The 21815-nt window shown below is 45.6% G+C and overlaps 1 protein-coding gene across 2 annotated transcripts in view; it reads left to right on the forward strand.

Annotated features, from left to right (window-relative positions):
* Positions 1-15351, forward strand: part of MYH9 (myosin heavy chain 9) — a 56119-nt gene extending 40768 nt beyond the window's left edge. For both annotated transcript variants that reach the window (XM_010178218.1, XM_010178226.1), the window contains 20 exons: positions 85-291; positions 797-934; positions 1426-1549; positions 2359-2530; positions 3106-3318; positions 3758-3902; positions 4428-4634; positions 5584-5688; positions 6917-7069; positions 7397-7645; positions 8132-8344; positions 9022-9234; positions 9602-9763; positions 10446-10574; positions 10919-11007; positions 11205-11328; positions 12410-12618; positions 13048-13156; positions 13471-13643; positions 13802-15351. In XM_010178218.1, the coding sequence (XP_010176520.1) occupies positions 85-291; positions 797-934; positions 1426-1549; positions 2359-2530; positions 3106-3318; positions 3758-3902; positions 4428-4634; positions 5584-5688; positions 6917-7069; positions 7397-7645; positions 8132-8344; positions 9022-9234; positions 9602-9763; positions 10446-10574; positions 10919-11007; positions 11205-11328; positions 12410-12618; positions 13048-13156; positions 13471-13643; positions 13802-13919 (3252 nt within the window). In that variant the 3' untranslated portion in view covers positions 13920-15351. The remainder of the gene's footprint in view (positions 1-84; positions 292-796; positions 935-1425; positions 1550-2358; positions 2531-3105; positions 3319-3757; positions 3903-4427; positions 4635-5583; positions 5689-6916; positions 7070-7396; positions 7646-8131; positions 8345-9021; positions 9235-9601; positions 9764-10445; positions 10575-10918; positions 11008-11204; positions 11329-12409; positions 12619-13047; positions 13157-13470; positions 13644-13801) is intronic.
* The last annotated feature ends 6464 nt before the right edge of the window (positions 15352-21815 follow it).

The raw sequence follows: 21815 nt of genomic DNA on the forward strand, positions 1-21815 counted from the left end.
AGCACATAACTTCACTTACCACAGATTGCTAAGTGCTTTGGTAATTTGGAGCTTGTCTTATTTCTGGCTTTGTGTCCAATGTAGCTAATGGCAGAGAAGATGCAGCTGCAGGAACAGTTGCAAGCAGAAACTGAACTCTGTGCTGAAGCTGAGGAGATAAGAGCCCGCCTGACAGCCAAGAAACAAGAACTGGAGGAGATATGTCATGACCTGGAAGCAAGGGTGGAGGAAGAGGAAGAACGGTGTCAACATCTGCAGGCTGAGAAGAAGAAAATGCAGCAGAACATCCAGGTAATGCCTTGGCAATGCTGTCTCTTGTCAGTAAAGGGCTAGAGGGGTTCTTTTGTGCCAGATTGGAGGGAAACAGGAGAGAGAGAACAAAAGAAAAGAAAGCGTAGGAAAATCTGTCTGTGGAAAAAGCAAAACAAGACAGCAATTCTAGTGCTGAGCCTGAGGCGTTCAGTCAGTCATCTGGAATGAGCTCTTCCATTCTTGAAGACGAAGACGATGGCCACTTGTCAAATAATCAGACAAGTCTTTGCTTAAGCCAGGTGTTTAGGAATGGTAGCATTCTTTGCAAAATAGCATTGTTTCCTCTACTAGAAAACTTGTTTGTTAGAATGCAGTATGTTGCATTAAGTCATGACAGACTTACACAGTCACTTCTGGAAAGTACTGGTAATACCTTGAAGGGAGGGTAAAGAAACCTTCCATGTTTTAATATTGGTATTGTGCTGTTACGTTGGTTAGTGAGCAGCACTGACAGATGCCTTGCTTTTCTGTGGGTGTTGTGAAGGAACTAGAGGAGCAGCTTGAAGAAGAGGAAAGCGCAAGGCAGAAGTTGCAGCTAGAAAAAGTGACCACAGAGGCCAAATTGAAGAAACTGGAAGAAGATGTGATAGTTCTGGAAGATCAGAATCTCAAACTGGCTAAGGTAAGACTCCTGCAGCTTCTTATGCACACTAAAGATGCACAGGTATTTCTCCTGGAACCACCCACCAAAGGCTGACTTTTCCCATATTATGGGGAAACTTTATGAATTAATTCAGTCTTGTCTCTGACAACTCTGAACTGAATTTTTTAAATTAGCTGCCTACCTGTATTCTTTACAAGTCAGTATTGTATGGTATTTAAATAGTCTTGACTAAATAATGATCCACGAGCAAATGTTTTCTGATACATTGTTATGCCAAATAGTATCAAGTTATTTCATAAACAGAGTTCCCTTTCAGCTTTGAAAGGGCTATCAAATACATATCTTTAAGTAACCATTTATTTGAATATTGTCTGTAATCCTGAAAGGATTTCTTTTGTTACAAGCAGGTGTAGGCACTAATAAAGTTTACATCTTTAAGTGCAATCAGCTCTGGAAAAATCTCCTGTAATTCTAGCAACTGCTTTGACACTGCCTTCTCAATTCTGCAGGAAAAGAAACTGTTGGAAGACAGAATGTCTGAATTTACAACCAACCTGACAGAGGAAGAAGAGAAATCTAAAAGTTTAGCCAAACTCAAGAATAAGCATGAGGCCATGATCACAGACCTTGAAGGTGGGTTTGGTTTTGTTGGTTTTTTGTTTTGTTTTGTGTTTTAAAGGCAGATACTGCAAAGGACTTGCCTGTTTAATTTTAAGTGGTTTCTTGTTAAAATTTGTTGAACTTCAGTTTCTTTTCTAGAGATTTAGACCTCTCCAGTGTCTGTGGGGTTAAAAATTAGTCTGTAGTGTGTATGCTATTGATTGGTTTGATAGAGCTGTTCAGTGGCTGGCTGAAGGTTATGTGCCTTGTCAGCTGAGCCCTTGATCTAAATAAAAATCCTCTCCAATGTAGCAGGCCAATGGAGAAGAGAGGCTGGTTCTCTTTCTTCTCCTGCTGTGGAAGTGTCTCCACTTTTCTACTTCCAGCAGCATCAATCTGTCAGGGTTAGTGCTGTTTCTGATACCCTGTTTGCACAAGTTCTTCAGAGTTCAAGCTAGAGGCACTTCATCTGGAGACATCAGGTTAACACAGCCGGAGTCAGCCTATTTAGTTTCAGTAAAGGGAGAGCAGACCTTGTGTTCAGCATCACTTAATGAGTGCTTATGCCTGTGTGGTGTGAGTGTTGGGAGAGACTGGCATTGTTATTCCAGTGAAAGGGGAGAAGGAAGTTTGGCTGTCAGATGAGGGAAAGGGAAATTGCCCAGATATGTTTTGGGGGCAAAATATGGGGGCAGTTGCATGTCTAGGTCCTGACAGAATAATGCACTTCAGCTACAGTTTGGACAGAAACTATTGCTTAAATAGCTTTATTTTCTCTGCTTGTATAATGTTCTCTGAGTATGTGTCATCTGTGTAACTTAATGTATCCCCATCTCCATCAGAACGTCTGCGACGTGAGGAAAAGCAGAGGCAAGAGTTGGAAAAGACTCGTCGAAAGCTTGAAGGGGACTCCAGTGATCTGCATGACCAGATTGCTGAGCTGCAGGCTCAGATTGCAGAACTCAAAATGCAACTGGCCAAGAAGGAAGAAGAGCTACAGGCAGCCTTAGCTAGGTGAGAACCTGACCCGCGGGGTTCAGGGACTACCAGGTTGGGAAGTATTTCTTATCTTTTGTGACTTTGGAATAGGGACTAAATGGAATCTGTGACTGTTGTATTTCAGCCTGTGGACTGTTAAGATCCATGTCCTTAACATCAGAGTTCTTTGGCTACTGCTTACTGCCCCATTCTCTGTACAGAGCTAGTCTATGAATGTAATGTGTACTGCACATGTTCCACTGGAGCCATAAGGTTTCAGAGAGAGTTAAAAAGGAGTGGTAACACACTGTCTCTCTGATATTTGCTATATTCATCTATTCAGTAAAGTGTCCAACTTCCAGTGTAAAATAGTGCTTTCTCTTCTGCTTTCTTCTATTGTCAGTCTCTCTCTCTCCCGTTCTTTAAGGTAAGCAATCATGCTCTCTCAAGTACTGGGAAATAGAACTTAGAATTTGTAGATGATATATAGATCAAAGTTTGAATGTGATATTGTAGAGCTGACCAATACCAGCTTAATTCTTGGTAGGACAGGTGGTTTTAATTTACATATAGTTTAAATCTGACTGATCAGAATCCTGTGTCAAACATAGGGTGGAAGAAGAGGCAGCTCAAAAGAACATGGCCCTGAAAAAGATCAGGGAACTTGAATCCCAGATCACTGAGCTGCAGGAAGACCTGGAGTCAGAGAGAGCGTTCAGGAATAAAGCCGAAAAACAGAAGCGGGATCTGGGAGAAGAGCTGGAAGCATTGAAAACAGAGCTAGAAGACACGCTAGATTCTACAGCTGCTCAGCAAGAGCTCAGGTAACTCCAGCATGGAGCTGTGATGTCTGTTTTGGTTTTGACTTTTTTAATAAATGCTGCTGCATCCAGTCTTTTGCCAAAGCAACTTACTGGCTTTATCAGGGTGGGCTGGTTAGCAGCCTCAGTGACTACAGGAGGGAGGTAAGTATGCAAGCTGTAGTCATACTGCATTACCTCACCTGGTGTAAGAAAGTTAATTTGCTTCCTAACCATAATGTTGGCAGTACCCCTGAAACATTCATACTTCCAGGCTATTATTTCTTAGGCTGAAAGTAATGCTGCCAGCTTGCACTTAAGGAGGGTGCAATGTGAAGTTCTGACTTTGAAAAGTGTTGTTAAAGTTTGTAGGACTAAGCAGACATTAGAGATGCTGTTGATGGATATACACATCTGTTTGATTCTCTCCTTGGCATACAAATGGAATTTGTGAATCTTGCAGGTCAAAGAGAGAACAAGAAGTAACGGTTTTGAAGAAGACCCTTGAAGATGAGGCAAAGAGTCATGAGGCTCAAATCCAAGAGATGAGGCAGAAACATTCACAAGCTATTGAAGAGCTGGCAGAGCAGTTAGAACAAACCAAGCGGGTATGTGGAACAGAAAAAACAAGGCCAAAGCCATCAACCTGCCTGAAATGATAGCTGTTCTATGACCATGTCTTAAAGCTGCAGAAGAACATGAAGTGTTCATGATGCTAGATTTCTGATACATGTGCTTTTCTTTCCTTGGTAGATAATTTTTTTTTTGCTATGAAGCATATATGAAATTGTTTTAAATAGTTGCATTTATTCTTTTTTTCCCATCAGGCATGTTATACTGCATAGCCAAGACATTATTTTCTCACTGCTAGCACTTGTTGACTTGTACAAACTTTAATTTGGAAATCTGATGGTGCAAAACTATTTCCTGTATTGTTGTCTTCTCTGATTGTTAGATTGTCTCCTGCTTATCAGTGGCAGGCTGTTCAAAATTTTTTTTTTTCTGAGTAAGCAGTCTACAACTTGGCTGCTAAACATGCAACATTAGCTTACTTAGTACTGAATGGAAATATCCTGCCTTATCTAAAGTCTGAGAGATTTTGCTGTTTTGTTTTGGTTTTTTTTCCTCCTCAGGTGAAAGCAAATCTTGAAAAGGCAAAACAAGCTCTGGAAAGTGAGAGGGCTGAATTGTCCAATGAGGTGAAGGCCCTTCTGCAGGGTAAAGGAGATGCTGAGCACAAGCGGAAAAAAGTAGATGCTCAGCTCCAAGAACTGCAGGTGAAATTTACAGAAGGAGAAAGAGTGAAGACTGAATTGGCTGAGAGGGTTAACAAGTTGCAGGTGAGTGGCATGGGTTTTCCTGAGCTTCTGATTCAGCCTAAGACTAGAAAGAAAGGTTGTGGGATGGTACCTCCCCATAGCTAGTTCAAAAATCTTGTTCCTTCTGAGGATGAAGTTCCTACAAAAATCAGATCCGTAGTTTGCTTCCCGAGGATTATGCAAACTCCTTAAATCATTGCCAGGGCAGGATATTGGATTGATGTCGCTTATCATGAGCAGCTTGAAGTATCAGCATGTCTGCTCCCCTTCAGCATGCAGCAGTTTGTACAGCACAGTTCTGTAAACATTCAGCTGCTTGTGAACCTAGAATGGCACAAAGAGAGTGATGATTGTGTAACTAATTTGGAAGACAGTGTCTTGAAGCTTTGTAATGTGGTTGATGGTGATGAGGAGTTGCTCAAGGGTGATGTGGAAATTTAGAGTTTCTCCTCCTTTCTTCAATGGAACAACAAATCCCTTTGATTCACACAGGGCATTGTCTTCTGCCTTCTCCTTTATGGAGGGTTGTCACTAAAAGTTGAGCATTGACAGTCTATGCACTGTTTAAATTTTAGAGTGTGAAAATGTAATTTTGAGACTCTAGATACAGTCCTGAAGCATATGCTATAAAATAGAAGAGAATTAATTTAACAGAAGTTTTTAAAATTCTTGCCAGGCTGTCTAAAATCTCATAGAGGCCTAAGCAAACAAACAAACAAAAAAACCAAAACAGCCAAAACCAGAAGGCTGTTGCAACAGAGGTGATCCCAAGTAAAAATCTCTTTTTGACTTCTCATATTTCATCCCTGGGACTTTGGAAATGATGCATTCATTCCCCTGAAAGGTTATACACATGCCTTACTGTTGAGAGGTGCCTCAGTTTTCACTTTTGGGTCTTGTAGCTGGTCACCTGTTCTTAGCTTTGTTTTTACTGATGCATTTAATAACTGATACTCTGATCTCTCCTCAGGTCGAGTTGGACAATGTCACAGGTCTTTTGAACCAGTCTGAGAGCAAATCAATCAAACTAGTAAAGGACTTTTCTGCTCTGGAATCACAGCTTCAGGATACACAGGTGAGAGCTTTGGAAGCCAAGACGTCTGTGTGTGGTGCAGCCAGTGTCTGTTACAAATACTTAAAGTGAGAAATCACTCTGGACACCATTAAATACTAGATATGCAACTCTTGAAAGGATTGGGTCTGCCTGTTTTTTGCTAAGGAGTAATATTGCATGGTATTGAGAGCATTTCTACAGAAACAAGCTGTTTATCTTCCTTCCGCTTCTCCAGTATGTGGAACATATTTAATTTGCCTTGTCTTGGATTTAGAAGTCCTCCTCTGTCACCTTTCTGCTTGAGAGCTCTTTAATGCTAGAACTGCATTGGAATGCTAGATTCTTGTTTGAGATCTTCATAGTCAGTATTTGACAGGGTTTTTGTGTGTGTGATTTCTGGTACATTTGTGAAGTTAAGCAGAAAATTCTTTTTCCCTGTTGGGGATGTTGGGGAAGTGGTAGATTCAAATAATTTGGTATTTTTTTAGGAAAATATCATACTTAGTCTTATACTTTGAGCTAAAGCAACCATTTACAGGTTATAGTATGAATCTTTTGGTAAAGCATGGAATACCAAGCAGAAGGTTGGAAGGGAAAAAGAGCGTGCGGAACGTCAGATACTAAATAACCTCGAGCAGTCATTGATGTTCTGTCTACTCATTACTCTTTTTAAAAAAAAAACAGACTCAAAGATAGTGCCCAATAAAATAAAAAAAAGCACTAGTTTGAAGACTGGCCTTATTAGTCTGTACAGATCTTTCAGCTCAAGCAGTGGCAGCATAAGACAATAAACGTTGTTGGTAAAGTAGCAGTGTCTTACAATTCTGCTAAGACCAGTGTTGTTTTTGACCATGCTAAATCACTTCAGCCTATTGTCTGTTTCTTTGATACTTGAATATGAGAAAGTCACATAGCAGAGTACAGTCACACCGTTGTTGGGAAAGGTTTTAATGCTTTGTGTGCTACTTGGAGGACTCCAGGAAGGACTGTGGATGGTTTGTGTAGTAAAGTAGTATATTTTAATCATTAGAGTGTATGGGAGAGTAGGACCCTTCTGAATATTTTGTTTCTATACTGACTCGCTGGAAGACAATTATTTAAATTCTGTCTTCGCTTGTCTTATCTGTGAAATAAGTTGCATACTTAAACTCAACTTCAAAAGTGCTCATTCTGGAGAGAGTGGGTGAGGATTGTGAGCCTTTAAAGCCAAGGAGTGGTGCTGAATTCCACTGGGGTGTTTGCTTTATAGGAGCTGCTGCAGGAGGAGACTCGCCTAAAACTGAGCCTGAGCACTAAGCTGAAGCAGTTGGAGGATGAGAAGAATAGTTTGAAAGAGCAACTGGAAGAAGAAGAGGAGACAAAGAGAAACCTGGAGAAACAGATCTCTGTTCTTCAGCAACAGGTACAGAGTCTGCATCCCATAAACCTATGACTTTCTAAAGGAAGCGTAAGTGCAGGTCTGTCTTGAAGGAAATAAAATCTAAATGCAGAATTGACTTCTGGTAACAGAACCTTTCCTGGGAAAAGGTGATCCTGCTGATTTGGGTCAGAGCAGAAACAGAGGTCTCTGATGATAATCATACAAACTGCTGGATTTCTATTCAGGAATTCCTTTGGGAATTACCTTCAGAAATGAGCAGACCTATTTCCTCAACTTCTGGTGTGCCAGTAAACTACATATAGTGTTATCTCTGGTGTGACTTCACACATGATCTTTTCTGTCCTTCAGGCAATAGATGCAAAGAAGAAGATGGATGATGGTCTGGGCTGCCTTGAGTCAGCAGAGGAAGCCAGAAAGAAGCTGCAGAAGGACTTGGAGGGCTTGAGCCAGCGATATGAAGAGAAGACAGCTGCGTATGACAAACTGGAAAAAACAAAGACCCGTCTGCAGCAAGAGCTGGATGACCTCACTGTGGACCTGGATCATCAGCGTCAGATCGTTTCCAACCTAGAGAAGAAGCAGAAGAAGTTTGATCAGGTATGACTTCAGTCACCAGGCATTCAGTAGGTGCATCTTATTGACGGGTCTGCCTTAAGCAATGCTGCTTGGAGAATGTATATTTACTTCTGAACTAAGGCATAACATATAGAGTGGAGAAATAAGCTTTCATAGAAGTAAATTAATTCTGTTCCATGCGTAAGAAGTTCAGTGACACTCCTTTTCCCAAAGGGATAAGATTTGTATCAAGTCTAAGATCAAGTTCAAAGCATTTTTTGCAGATCATCTTTGAGAGAAAGTTGAAAATAACAGGTTGGAGGCCTAGGGAATAAGAAATTTGTTCATTTGGGGTCAGCACAGTTACTAAAGGTGGGTTGGCATGCTTCAGTCTTTGTAGCTACGTTTTCTTGGTTCCTTCTATCCATGACAGAACACTAGTAAGAAGGCAGTAATGAAAGTATACATGCTTATGTTGTTAGAAAATTGTCAGTAATTTCTCAGAATATTGATGTTGTGCTCTTGTAGCTGTTAGCGGAGGAGAAGAACATCTCTGCCAAGTATGCAGAAGAACGGGACCGAGCTGAGGCAGAAGCTCGTGAGAAGGAGACTAAGGCTCTCTCCCTGGCCAGAGCCCTGGAAGAAGCCATAGAGCAGAAAGCTGAGCTGGAACGTATCAATAAGCAGTTCCGCACAGAGATGGAAGACCTGATGAGTTCAAAGGATGATGTTGGGAAAAGTGTAAGTATGAGTTAAAATATCTGGGCAGGAAATGTCACATAGGTGGTACTGTTAGTTTAATACCACAGAAAACTTATGTTAGTGTGAACACAGAGGATTGTAGTAGAGAATACTGAACACATTGTGAGTTTGTGAACATTATTTATGTATTACATTAGTAAGTGAGAACAGTGGGTTGGAAGAGCCTGGGAATGACCCAAATAAGATAGTGGCAAACTGAAAATTAACTGGTATCGTTGTGGTGGAGAAGGTATGATGTGAGCCTGGTATCTAAAATACAGGGATTAGCCAGGCAATGGAAGACAGTAACCTCACTGTTGCAAGACAAAAAATGTTATGATCAGTAGGAAGGGAAAAGAAAAAATTCAGAGTCTAAAAAGCATATTCTTGAATTCTGTCAGAACTGAAAGTGTCCAGATCTAAGTCTGCAATAGGTCATGACTAGGGTAACAACTGCTTTTCTTTTTCTCCCCACCACCACACATACATGACCAGAACTAATAGGTAATCGTGATTCACAGTGGCAGCTTGCAAATATGCGAGCAGCTGGCTTTGAGGGGTATCTCTGCCCCTAATACAAGGGACAGGTGCCGTGTTCTTAGACTTTTTTTGCTCTTAAGATAGATAGAATAGTCTGCACTCTTTGAGGAAACCTCATGTGTGGTACTTTGCTGTAGGTCCATGAGCTGGAGAAGGCTAAGCGAGCCCTGGAGCAGCAGGTGGAGGAGATGAAGACACAGCTGGAAGAGCTGGAGGATGAACTGCAGGCCACAGAGGATGCCAAGCTGCGGCTAGAAGTGAACCAACAGGCCATGAAGGCACAGTTTGACCGGGACCTCCAGGGACGCGATGAACAGAATGAAGAGAAGAAGAAACAGCTGATTAGACAAGTAAGAATTGCTCTGTAAATCCTGAAAGTGTTCCATACATAAAGGCACTTGTGTCCAAAGGTGGTTAGGCAGACAGTGCTAATCCCCAGATTCTTGTTAATGGTGACTTTCCAGGCAGTGCTGCAAAGCTGTGAGAGACTTTTCCCCTTGTGTGCATGACTGTCTATCAGGCATGACTGTGTGCCTCTGTCTATCAAGGGAACCTGTGTGGCTTTATTAGTGAGGAATGTTAGCCACATCCCCCTGCCAGGAGGCACAAAAACAAATCACACACTTGCACTTAGGTACAGTTTGAAAGGGGGATGCAAAAAGTAGCTGTTGGGAAATGAAGGGGCTGAAATGCTGATGCCTGCATATCTCCCTACAGGTGCGGGAGATGGAGGTGGAATTGGAAGATGAACGAAAACAGCGCTCTATTGCTGTGGCTGCCAGGAAGAAGCTAGAGATGGACCTAAAGGATTTGGAAAGCCATATAGACACTGCTAACAAGAATCGTGAAGAAGCCATCAAGCAGCTCCGCAAACTGCAGGTGAGAAGCGCTGTCAGCGTAGAGCATTTACCTGGGGAAATGGGATACAAGATCTCACCTCATGAGAGCCATGCATCAGTGTCACAAGAGCAGCAGAGCCTTGTAGCCATTTGCCACAAAAGATTTATTGGCATTTCAAACATCCTTCTAACCCCGGTCTGCCTGTTTAGCTCTCTGGGAGACAAGCTGTAGGGAGAGTCCACTCGAGTGCTTGCCTTATGTCAGTGTTTTTGGAAAGGATTACAGAGCTGCAAAGCTGAGAGACTGAAATATCATTTAGACCTTCTCCTGCCCCAAGACAGTTCTGTTACGCTTTTGCAATTCCTACAGGCACTTGTCTGACCTGTTCTTAGGAACAACTCCAAATCCTCCCTAGACTGTCTATTCCATTGCTTCACTAGAAAGCTTCCTGTAACCTCCCTTCCCCGCTCCCTGTATCTGACAAGATTGTATTTTTTTTCCTGCAATGTAAGCAGTCCTGTATGCTTCCATTACTACTTCTCCTTCTTACTTGTGAAATGGGAAAAGGATTATTCCTTTTGTTTTACAGCAGCCTTTTTCGTAGCTGAAGTTTAATGAATCCCTGTTTCCGTTTTCCCTTCATGTTTTCCGTAAGACAAACAAACCCAATTTCTTAATGTGGATGCTCTGAAGTTCATCCTTTTTTGTTCTCCATTTTCAGGCCCAGATGAAGGATTACATGCGGGAACTGGAGGACACACGTACTTCCAGAGAAGAGATCTTGGCACAGGCCAAAGAAAATGAGAAGAAGTTGAAGAGCATGGAGGCAGAGATGATCCAATTGCAAGAGGTAATGGAATATACATGCAAGTCAAGGGTTTGTTCGTTTTATTTGGCCAAGAACTAAGTGTAGCACTCTAAGCTTGCGTGATTATTTCCTTTCTTTTGTACTTTTTACTCTGTTCCAATATGAGGTCCTCTTCAAAATTCAGAATGTGGTCCTTTCTTGACAGATAGGATAGGAGCGTGCAAAACGAAGGAAGCTGTGGGGTGGGTGGGGAACAGACCACGTCTTATAATTAAGTCTGGATCTAGCTAGAGACCATACCACCCATTGCCAGTAACTACTTTTTCCTGTGCTGCATTAATTGGTAGCTTCCCATTGGATCACTGACCATCTCGTTTCCATTCCAGGAACTTGCAGCTGCTGAGCGTGCCAAGCGCCAAGCCCAGCAAGAAAGGGATGAGCTGGCTGATGAGATTGCCAACAACAGTGGTAAAGGGTGAGTAATGTTCCATGTCTAAGGGTGGAGGAGCTAGTTTGCAAAAATACTTTGCAGGCTGTAATTTTTATATAGACTGCAGCATGCACTGTATCTCCTCTACTCTTGAAAGACTGAGCTTTTTGTGTTCAGTTAGGAGTGGCAAGCTCTCCCCAAGGCATTAATGCCACCAGCACTAATGCTTCTGTGTCCTATAGAGCACTGGCCATGGAGGAAAAGAGACGCCTGGAGGCCCGGATAGCGCAGCTGGAGGAGGAGTTAGAAGAAGAACAGGGCAACACAGAGATAATCAATGACCGGCTCAAGAAGGCAAATCTTCAGGTACCTGTTCAGGCTGTGTGTGGCAGCAGGGGTTCTCTAGTCTGTGTAAATTGTCACACTGCACTCTGGGTAATGCCAGCTGCTGCTTTGTGTACAGTACAAGCCCTCAGAAGTCCATGGATATCAGCAAGATGAAACACCTAAATACCACAATAGAGAAAATAGGGTGGGCACTCAGAGTTCATGTTAACTCACTGGTTTTGATCATTTAAATCATTGGGTAGCTGGAACAATCTCACAAATTTATAAAAAAAGGACTGGGAGGGTTTTCTTTTTTTCACTATTAAGGGATTATGAGAAAGATGATCTGTAGCCTGCTGCTCCAACTTGGCGTGCTGAACGGTGGCACGATAAGTTTGGAAAATTACTTTTCTGCCAGTTCTATGCTGCTTCCAATGGGGTAACCATATGGAGTTTGTTAGGCTGCTATAGAAACCATGATCTTAACCTGCCTGTTCTCTGCCATATTTTATCTGCCTGACTTTGAGAGTCAGGTGTGTTGTTTTCTTAGTGCTCCAAAGTCAAGGAGCTAGGCTGATGGTTTCCCAAATGGCTTGTTCACTCTGGTGGATGAGAACATAGTTCTCTACTTGGTTGACTATCAGCCAGGGCCCTGGTTTGGAAGTGGACTGAGTTCTTGCCCTTTTGCCTTTGCAAGTCAGTATTTTTAAGCTGCTTCTTTGTAGTGGAAGTAGACAGACAGCAAATAAATGATAAATTAGTAAAGCACATGTATTGGATCCACTTGCCTCAGGATTTTTGTAATTCACTAAGACTGATAATTACTGTGTTAAGTGCCAAGCCATGGCCTTCGCCCCAGAGAGCACTGTGTGTGATTGGCAAATTTAGCCCTAAGAGGAGGTTGATAAATGTGTTATTCAAGGAATTAGTTTGAAAATCTGGGTAAACGAAGATATTTTGAGAAGTGTTCTGCCTACAGACAGCTCCCTCTGCATCAGAGTTATTCTAGGTATTCAGCTCATCCCGAGGGTCCATTTTCTTTGCATGCCAGCGTGTGTCTGAGAAAGAAATCAGCCTTTTGGGCTGGAGTGCTCAATGTGCTGAGTACTTCTCTCCACAGATTGATCAGATGAATGCTGACCTGAATGCTGAGCGTAGCAATGCACAGAAGAATGAGAACGCTCGCCAGCAGATGGAGCGCCAGAACAAGGAGCTTAAGCTTAAACTGCAGGAGATGGAAAGTGCAGTGAAGTCCAAGTACAAAGCTACCATCACGGCCTTGGAAGCAAAGATAGCCCAGCTGGAAGAGCAGTTGGACATGGAGACAAAGTATGTCCTAGTAGAAAGTCTGTTTTACAAGCCTCCACTCGCTCTGGTGCTTTAAGCTCTTCTATACAAATTCTGGTTTGTCTGAGTGAGGGCTTCATCCTAGGTATACTGGGCAGTACAGCTGTAAGATCTTGGAAAACCTTCCTTGTTTTTTCACTGTAGAGACTTGTAGCTTCTTTGAGACTTAATCACTCCTAAAACTGCAACTGTGATACACTTGCTGTCCCTCTGTAACTTCAGGAAGGGTCATAACTATGTGACATCAGTGTCTTTTGGGCATTTCTGGGAAACATTGCCTCCCACCCCCTTTTTTTCTAAGTTAGAAGGACTCTTGTTATCTTCCATGTTTCTAACTTGGCCAAGTCAGGTCATCTTGTTGGGACAACGGGAGATAAGTTCTTGTCTGAGCATTGCTGTACTTCTGTGCAGGGAGCGCCAGGCTGCCAGCAAGCAGGTGCGCCGTGCGGAGAAGAAGCTGAAAGATATCTTGCTGCAGGTGGATGATGAGAGGCGTAATGCTGAGCAATTCAAAGATCAGGTGTGTATAGTTACCTGCAGCATTGGTGGGTCTTCTGGTGGGAGGATTTCCCTTCTATGACCAAGGCTTCATCTGCATGTAAAAGGGCTCTAGCATTAACCTTCCTATAGATTTATTTTCCTTCACTGTGATAATTACAAGATGACACAGATGAAAATGTAATGCTTTTAAGGAAAGGCTTGGAGCTGTCAAGTCCTAGGAAGCTCCCTTCAGAAAGGGAAGAGGGGCTTTGGAGACTCTGCTTTTTGCTCCTCTAGCCACTGTGCTGTAACTGTAAAAAAAAAAACTCATCTCTCTTTCCCACACACGCTCAGGCGGACAAGGCGAATATGCGCTTGAAGCAGCTGAAACGCCAGCTTGAGGAAGCAGAAGAGGAGGCCCAGCGAGCCAATGCATCCCGTAGGAAGCTCCAGCGTGAGCTGGAGGATGCCACTGAAACAGCTGATGCAATGAATAGAGAAGTCAGCTCCCTGAAGAGCAAACTCAGGTAAGGCGCAGCATTTGGTGCAGTACCTTGGCAGCCAGTTGGGTGCCCACAGCAAACAGCACAGCAGGTACCTCCTCACCACTGTCCAGAGCCTGCCCACTCTGGTGAGCTCAGTGGAACCGCGTGTTGCTGATGTCCTTATGTCTGTCCCTCCCTAGGCGCGGGGACCTGCCGTTCGTTGTGACACGTCGAATTGTCAGGAAGGGCACAGGAGAGTGCTCCGATGAGGAAGTGGACGGCAAGGCAGATGCTGGTGATGCCAAAGCTACTGAATAAGTCCTCCCATTTGACCCAGGTTACATGTGATGGAGTGACCCATCCACCCTCCCCTCTTCCATTGGACTTTCAGCAAACCCTCTCCTCCTGAACTGGCTGGGGATCTGCAGAGCAAGCCCAGCTCTGTGTATCTGGAGCCATCGGGCATCTGTGTTCTTAGTTTCTTCCTCTTTCTAGTTTCCTAATCCTCTTCGTATTTAATGCCAAAGAGTTGGGGCTCTGAAATCTGACCAGCAGTTTGGCCACTACAAAGGCCTGTAGAACTGTCTGTGCCATGTCTGCTGGTGAATCCTTACACAGTTTGGAGGGAGTCGGGTTAGAGAAAGATTATTGTTGCTGTAAATCTCCTTTTGTCTTTGATTCTAGCTGCAGGGAAGCTCCTTCCTGTATCCTTTCCCCTCCCTCTTTGTTTGCTTTCGGCAATCATGTTCAGTGACCTCAGACTTCTGCCTCTTTTAATCTGCCCACCCACATGGTTTGGGAGCAGTTTCAGGAAAAACGGTGTGCTTTGGCCATAGCAATTTGCCCTTTTTTCTTTCATACATTTCCAGGGAGGGGTGAAGAGGGAAGCTCCTCTTGGGACCAGTTACCTGGAGGACTTGCCAAAGGTTGTCTTTTTTTTTTTTTTTTTTTTTTTCCTCCCCCCTCCTCCCCACCTTCTCATTTTTACTGTCTGGACAGATCTCTGAAGTGCAATGATGTCCTGTTAGTGTCTCTGCCTCTGAGCGGTTTCATCTAAGGTAGCGTGGACCAGTAGTTAATGGCAGGCTGGGGAAGCAGAACAGTGTCCTTGTGCTTGTCTGAGAATCTCTGGGGGACCAAATATATTTAAAGGTAATAGACAGAATCTAGGGGAATTTAATAGGGTAGTGGGCAGAGGGTGGGGATAAGGGGAGGGAAATCCTTCTTTTATTGACGTGTCCAAGCCTCTTGCACCTGCTCTGTAACCAGGGGTTGGGATTAGTTATTGTGCACCATTGACTAAGAGTATATTAAAAACCCTTTAATCTGCACAGATATATGTAAGGCCTTTGTATCTCTCGTAATAAGTAATTAAGAAAAAAATAAAGGTCTTTATCACTGCCTTTCTATTGGGACCATGGTTATATATAGATAGTCTTTACTTTTCTACACCGTACACTGGTTGCTGGATTTACCTGTATTCTTAACCATATTGTATATGCTGCATTTAGACCTACTTATGAGCGAAGTAAAAATAATTAAATACAAAGCGCCATACTGTCTGCCTGAAGCGCTCTGAGTGCAGGAGCCTCGTGTCCCAATTGCTGTCACAAAAAAAAATTAATTTTTTTTTTTTTTTATATAATAAAAGTGCCTTAGCATGTGCCTCAGCTGTGTGTCACCACTACAGTCAGTAATGGTTTACTGGTGCTCCACTGATGTTACCAATAAAGATTATCCATGTGCTGCAGTCCATATGCGTGTGTTGCCATTCCCTCCTTCCCTAGGTGCAGTGAAGACCGTATGTGTTGCCTTCAAAGGTAGTGGCTGTGGTGTCAGCCTGTCCTGTCAGCACTGCAGGCCTCCCCTGATGCTGAGTGACTCTCTGTAGCTGACATCAGGTGTTGCAGCACCTGCGGTGTATCACCAGGGCAGCTGGCAGCGGCCAACACCGGGGATTTCGCGGGCAGATAGTGCCCCTTGTTTGTGTGCTTTCAGAGAGTTACCCATTCAAAACATGGTGCTGTGAATTTGAGCCGAGCTAGTTCTGTTCTTGGCCTGAAGATGGTATTTTTGAGTCTGTAGCTAACAACTCTGCAAACACTCTTCTTTGCTTTTATTTCCAGTCTCTGGGAGTCTCTGGAAAGTGTGGTTAGTGGAGGAGGTGACAGATGTCTAGAAGTCTTTTATCAATGGATTGTCAAAGTTGCCTTTCACTGATCTTCCAGCTTGTCCCCAGAAAATCTACTTTTTGTTACATTTTTGCTAGAAATTGAATAAGGAACTTGTGCCTGTATTCATTTTCTGGTCCATGGCCCCTCAAACTGCCCCAGGTGCTCATGTATTCTGGTGTTACAATCATGGCATAAAAAGGTAGAGCATGACATCAACACCTGATAATTGAAACCTCGTCCCTCCTGTACCTTTTATCCTGGGTTGGTGAGAAAGTCTGACCTAGAAGTTGCAGTTGGGGCTGGGTCAGCCCCTGGGTGGAAGCGATGGGGAAGGAAGTGCTGGTGTTCACCAGGAGGGGTACGGTGCAGTCAGCAAGTGCTGCTGCCAAGACCGGTGCTGGCAAACAAGGAGCAGGGAGGGTGCAGCTTACAGTAAACCTGGGGAAACCTGCGTGTCTGCCGCTGCCAAAGGGGGGGATTTCTGTCTAAGCAAATGTTGAGGAGGGAAAATCTCTTCTCATTAAGAAGCCCAAGTGTAGGTAGAAGGAAAAAAAAATATAAGGGGAGGGGGGATGATGTGCAGATGGAGAAGGCATAAAGAATCCCTGTGTGCTGCTGTGCAAGGGGGTGTAGTCGCATTAAGGTGTCAGTGTGAGCATGAAGAACTTCTGGCGTTGTGTTACACAGGCTGCAGCTTTTACACACCTGCATAGGAATTAATGTGTAAAGGGACAGAAGTGTGTTCACGGTGCGTAGATGTCTTGTGTATACGCTGCTAAGAACAGGCCTGGAGTTACTCTTGTCTGGGAGTTTACAGGTTCAGATACTTAAATCTTTTTGCAAAATGTTTTGCAGAAACCTGTAGGTTATCTTTATGAACAGCCTGCCCTTTAAATTACATTGAAATCACTTCCTCATCATAGGATCATCTTGAACTAAGGCCAGCTGGCCAGGCACTGCTGTGATAGGGAGCAGAGCTGCCCTAACACCTGTGTGCTGATGCTGTGCTGACCCTTTTAAGCTCAGGCTGATTGTTGTGCCTTTTGTGTTGCTGGGTGTGAGCTGGTGTACAGCGTGGATGCTGCTCTGTCCTATGCAAGATGGAAAGAGACTTGTGTCTTTTTTTCCACCAGCACCGTACTTTCCTTCAACTTCCCACCTTTTTGTGCATTCCCACGAAAGAGCAGAAACTGGTCTCCCACAACATTTTACACTTTGCAGAGCGTAACCTTGAGCTAGCAAGTTCTTGTGGCTCCAGGTTAGTTGTTTTGTGGATCCCCAGAGCTGCTAAATGCCTCACACTGATTTTCCAGAGATTTTGGGGATGTTCTGAGTAGGTGAGCACTTACAAATGCTGTCATAAGCAAGGGTGGAAAAGAGATTGAGCTGGGACCTGATCTGCAGGCCCTGTGACAGAGTTGTTCCTGGAAGTCAGTGCTGGAGCTCTGTTTGTGTCCTGCACCATCCAACCTCAGGGCTGATCCCAGCAATAATAAACCTGGCTAAATAAATAAATAAATAAAGTAAATGTAGCGATGCTGGTTACAGTGGGGCCCTCGCAGGCTGTTGTAAGCACAGAACCAGGGGGGCAGAGCAATCAGCCCTGTCACAGCCTCAGGGAGATGCAGGGAAATCACTAACTAACAGCATCTAGTCCTGCTGCAAGAGCAGCTGAGCTTGTTCCTGCTCCAGCTCCCCCCAGGGCAGAGTGAAGACAGTGGCCATTAGAGCCAGTTCCAGCTGGGTTCTCCCGCTGCAGCCCTGACCTGCCAGATTTAGGATTTAGCCCTCTTCCATTTCCTCCCCAAACTGTCTCAAGTACCACTTTAATGTACATGGAGAATCACTTTGTCAAAGCCCAGGGTACAGAATAAATGGCTGCAGGACTGGGATGCTTCAGTGACAGGCAAGGGAGGGGGGGAGCTCTGGTGGAAACCAGCATCCTTCCCTGCCTGGAGGGAGAGGGGATGAGGAGGCCTCAGAGCAGTGGTTTGAATCATCTGAAACTCAATTGCAGGCTGCTGCAGCCCAATTAGACATCAACGAGCAACAAGGCCCCAGAGGCATTTAAAGCGCATTAATTGGTGGCCTGTGCTGTCCGGGAGCATCCACCCATGCGGATGCACAGCCTGGCTCATGGCACTTGGAGGAAGAAGCTCTGGAGCAGATGTGTCTCCCCCTATTCTGTCTGGGTACAGAGCTGGGCTCCCTGTCCTGGAAACCCAGCCCAGTCCTGGGATCTGCTCAGCCTTTTCTGGAGATGCCTTGTCGCAGCCTGACTGTGGCCTTCCCTGACGAGCCTGGATCCAAACTTTGCCAGGGGCACATCCTTGTAAACTTTGTCTCCAAGTACAGCCGGAGACAATAATCCCAGTTCCAAAACAGATAGCTGATAACTAGTAGAAAACCATTTGCTGTTTGTCTGGACCTATTTCTTTCCTTCCTTGCCAGTAGTGGGAGCAAAAGCAGAAGGAAAAGGAGAAAAAAAACAAAACCAACAAAACAACAACCCTCCAGTCCTAAATTTGTGACTCTCCCATTCTTGCTACCATTTTGAGCCAGCGTGGCTGAGCAAAACAAACAGCTGAGCAGCAGTGCAGCAAGAGGAAAAGAAAAGCATGAAACATTTCAAGCAGTGATGGTCTGGTAGGTGAGAGGAGGTGCTGGAGACCCTTCTCAAGCCAGCTCCCTGCGGTGGGGCAGCCTCTCTCAGCAAGACTGGCAAGGGCTGGCCTACGGTGCTTCCAATTTGGGTAAAACGTCCAGAGAAGGACACTTAAAAGTCACCCAGGTAAAAGTACAGTCACTCTTTGAACTGGGCCATCTCTTGGTTGTGCATAAGGAGCGTTTAGGGCAGGCTGCCTTCTCCGCTCACCCACGGCAGCTGAAGACACATGCAGGCAGCAAAAGTCTGTGGGACGTGGTGCTGCGTGGGCCTGCCCTGCGGAGAGGTCTGCCCCAGAGGTTTCGCTATTGCTCAGCACCCCAGCCCTAAGGAAGAATGAGGGAGGACAGGGAGAAATGATGATGATGGAGTGGCTGGCCTTGCAATGTCTGTTAATTATTATGTGGTTGTGTGCTGCTAATTAATCTGGAATTACACTGTGAATGGCTTCATTCACTACAGCCTTAATTGACTTTTGATGGAAATTGTGTGGAACCTCATGGAAGAGGGTGTTATGGTAGGGTGTATCACTCAGGGTAAGTGGATCACTTCCTTAGGCTCCTTCTTAGGAGAGGAACCATCACTCAAATCCCTGACCTTGTGTAAGGACAGGCTGACATGGGGCTCTGCAGTTAGAAGAAGTCTCACTGGGGACAAAGCACTAGTGGAGGGGACTGGTGGTGGTCAGCTGAGAGATTTGCCTAGAAGCAGTGAGATGCTGAGCCATATAGCCAAGAACTGCGCTGACCAGCTTGCCCATAAGGCAGCCTACACCAGCTTTGTGAGTGAAGCGATGACTTGATGGAGGGGGGAAAAAAGGAAAAAAAAAAGAACCGTTAGAGCTGTGATCAAAGAATGTGCTTCCTACTCTTCACTCCTGCTGTCTCCAGGGAAACATCTCTCTGTGTTGCCTTATAAAGAAACAGCATCACACCAGAGCTGAGCCCACCTTTCTCTTTTCCTCCCTCCAACCTCCAGGCATTGAGTGCTCCTGGTGCGTCAGCAAGGGAAGCATCCTTCCTCCTAGCCTGGGCCCGAGGGCACTGAAACAGCCCAGGCTCTTCCCTCTCAGATCCCTTTTTCCAATCCTGGGCTGTTCCTGGAGGCTTGAGAGGACCCTGCCCTAACCTCTGAGCCTTGCAGGCTGCTGGATGGATGCAGCCTCCCCAGGCTGCCCTGTGGCCAGCAGGCATGTGTCGAAAGCTTGTTGTTTCATTTCCTTCTCAACACTTCCTCACTGGGGGCTGAGAGGGGCACGGGGGCTGCGTGTGCCATGCCTGTGCTGCCAAATTCATGAGGGCCGAAGCTGGCTCTTTCAGAACCTGTTTCTGCCTCTCAAAGCCTCCCCTGCAGCCAGTGCAGCTGCCAGGAGCTCAGCCCTGGGGGAGAGACCCGCTCCAGTCTCAGGCAAGGCTCTCGGCTTGCATAAGAAGCGCTAATGTTGTCACTAGAAACTTTGAAGGCTTTGAAGCAGAGGTATTGGTACAGACAAAAAAGGTTTTAACGAGGTAACATGCAGCCCAATTTGCTGTGCAGGCTTTTGATCCTTTCTGCTGTTGATGTAATTGCGTGCCACGCGGCTCACAGCTAGCCGGCTCATCGTTTTTGGAAGTATGAGGCACCCAGCTGTCTCGCCCTGATGTGTCCTTGTGGGTAAGGCACGGATAAAGCTCTTGATCAGCTTTTGCTTGAAGCCTAGCTCACCATTTCCTTCTCACCTGGGAAGTTTCTTGGAGGTGACTTCAAGGACATGGCTTATGTTGCAGCAAGGATCTGCAGTTGAGAAGCTGTGGTAGGTCCCCACGTGAGGAAAGGTGCTGCATTTCTGCTGTCCATGTGTACTCAGGCCCTTGCTGTGAAGCTGAAAGGAGTTTATCTGCGCCACATCCCCTCTCCTTTGCTAAGGGAAGTGCTCACCTCTCTGCTACAGCCAGGGAGGCTGGTTCACAGAAGAGACAGCCAGTGCAGCCATCAGGCCTGTTCTACTGGAGGGTAACATACAGCATCTCTACATCGTAGGAGGAAATCTACACCAAGAGTAAAACGTTACTTACCCCAGAAGTTGTTTGCCTGCACTGCTTCCCTGGGAAGAAGGTGAGAAACCAGAGCTGTTTGAATAGAAAAGCTGGTGGAGTGGCTGGGGACAAGAACCTGAACTTGCAGGGCTGACAGGCGCAGGGCACGCGTCCCCATTGCCACGGCTGTAAGTGTCAGGACACAGATGGGACCAGTGCAGGTGCTCCAGCAGCCAAGGGTGTGGTGCCTCTTGTAGTGTGGCCTGCAGGGCATAGCACAGCCTTGGCATAGCTTTGGGGCAACACTGAGGACAAGCAAAGCCTGGCACCACATCCCTGTGAAGAGGCCTGGCTCATTTTCTTCAGGCAATGCACAAACAAGGGTTAGGGAGAAAATCATGGAGAAAGACCAGATTGCAGCTTCTCTGTGGTTCCTCTCTCATAACCCAGGAGCAAAGAGGCATGTGATGGAAAGAAGAGGTGGGCAACCCCTACATGGACATGGGGCACGGCACAGGTGGAGCTGCATCCAGGATTATCGTGCAGGATTGTCTGGAAATAGCACCTCTGTGTGCTGTGCCACGGGACGCCTGCTCTCCCTGGGGCCACAGTACCTAGGGCTCACCCAGCAGGAGAAGCTGCCTCATGCCACTGCCACGAGCTATTAAAAGCAGCAAGACGATTAAAATAAACTGTCATGGGACATTCATACCAAACAAAAAGTACAAGCTGGAGTCCTTCATTTCCTAGGAAAGTTAATCTCTATTTGCAGGCAAGGGAGATGCCCTGAAGTTGGGGGGCAGTTGGGTAATGCGGGCAGGGGCCTCCCCAGACCCACTTCTCCATCCACAAGCAGTGTGTGGGCAGGAGTGCTGCTGCGGGCAGCTGGCTCTGGTTTCCCTGTCGAACAAAGCCTCTCCTGACTGCTGGGGTGGAGGAAGGAAACACCCTACAGCAGGCACCGTGGTGGGAAAAGCTGGGACTGGAAGGGCTGGTGCTGTCCTCCTGGTGTGGCAGAGCTGTGGCTGTGCTGTGGGAGGTGAGAGGTGCCTGGGTAGGAGCCCACAGGGCACATCTCTGCCGTGGTCCAGCTTGCTGGGGGACAGGGGTGAGCCCTGTGATGGTGTCTCTAGGGTGGGTGTATTTCAGAGGCAGGAAACCCTCCTACCCCACTCTCACAGGGTCAGGCACATATGCTGCAAAGGGCATGACACAACTTTGGCCATGTTTCCCTGTATTCCCTGCAGCAGGCGAAGCAGGGAATGCTGTGGCTGAGGGCTGTCGTATGGCCGGGTGCCTGGCCAGGTCCCTCCCCACACCAGCAGCCCCATGGGCTGTGCTTACACCCTGCTCACGTGCT

Source organism: Antrostomus carolinensis, unplaced genomic scaffold (assembly GCF_000700745.2).
Source record: "Antrostomus carolinensis isolate BGI_N321 unplaced genomic scaffold, ASM70074v2 scaffold33170, whole genome shotgun sequence".
Classification (NCBI taxonomy): domain Eukaryota; kingdom Metazoa; phylum Chordata; class Aves; order Caprimulgiformes; family Caprimulgidae; genus Antrostomus; species Antrostomus carolinensis.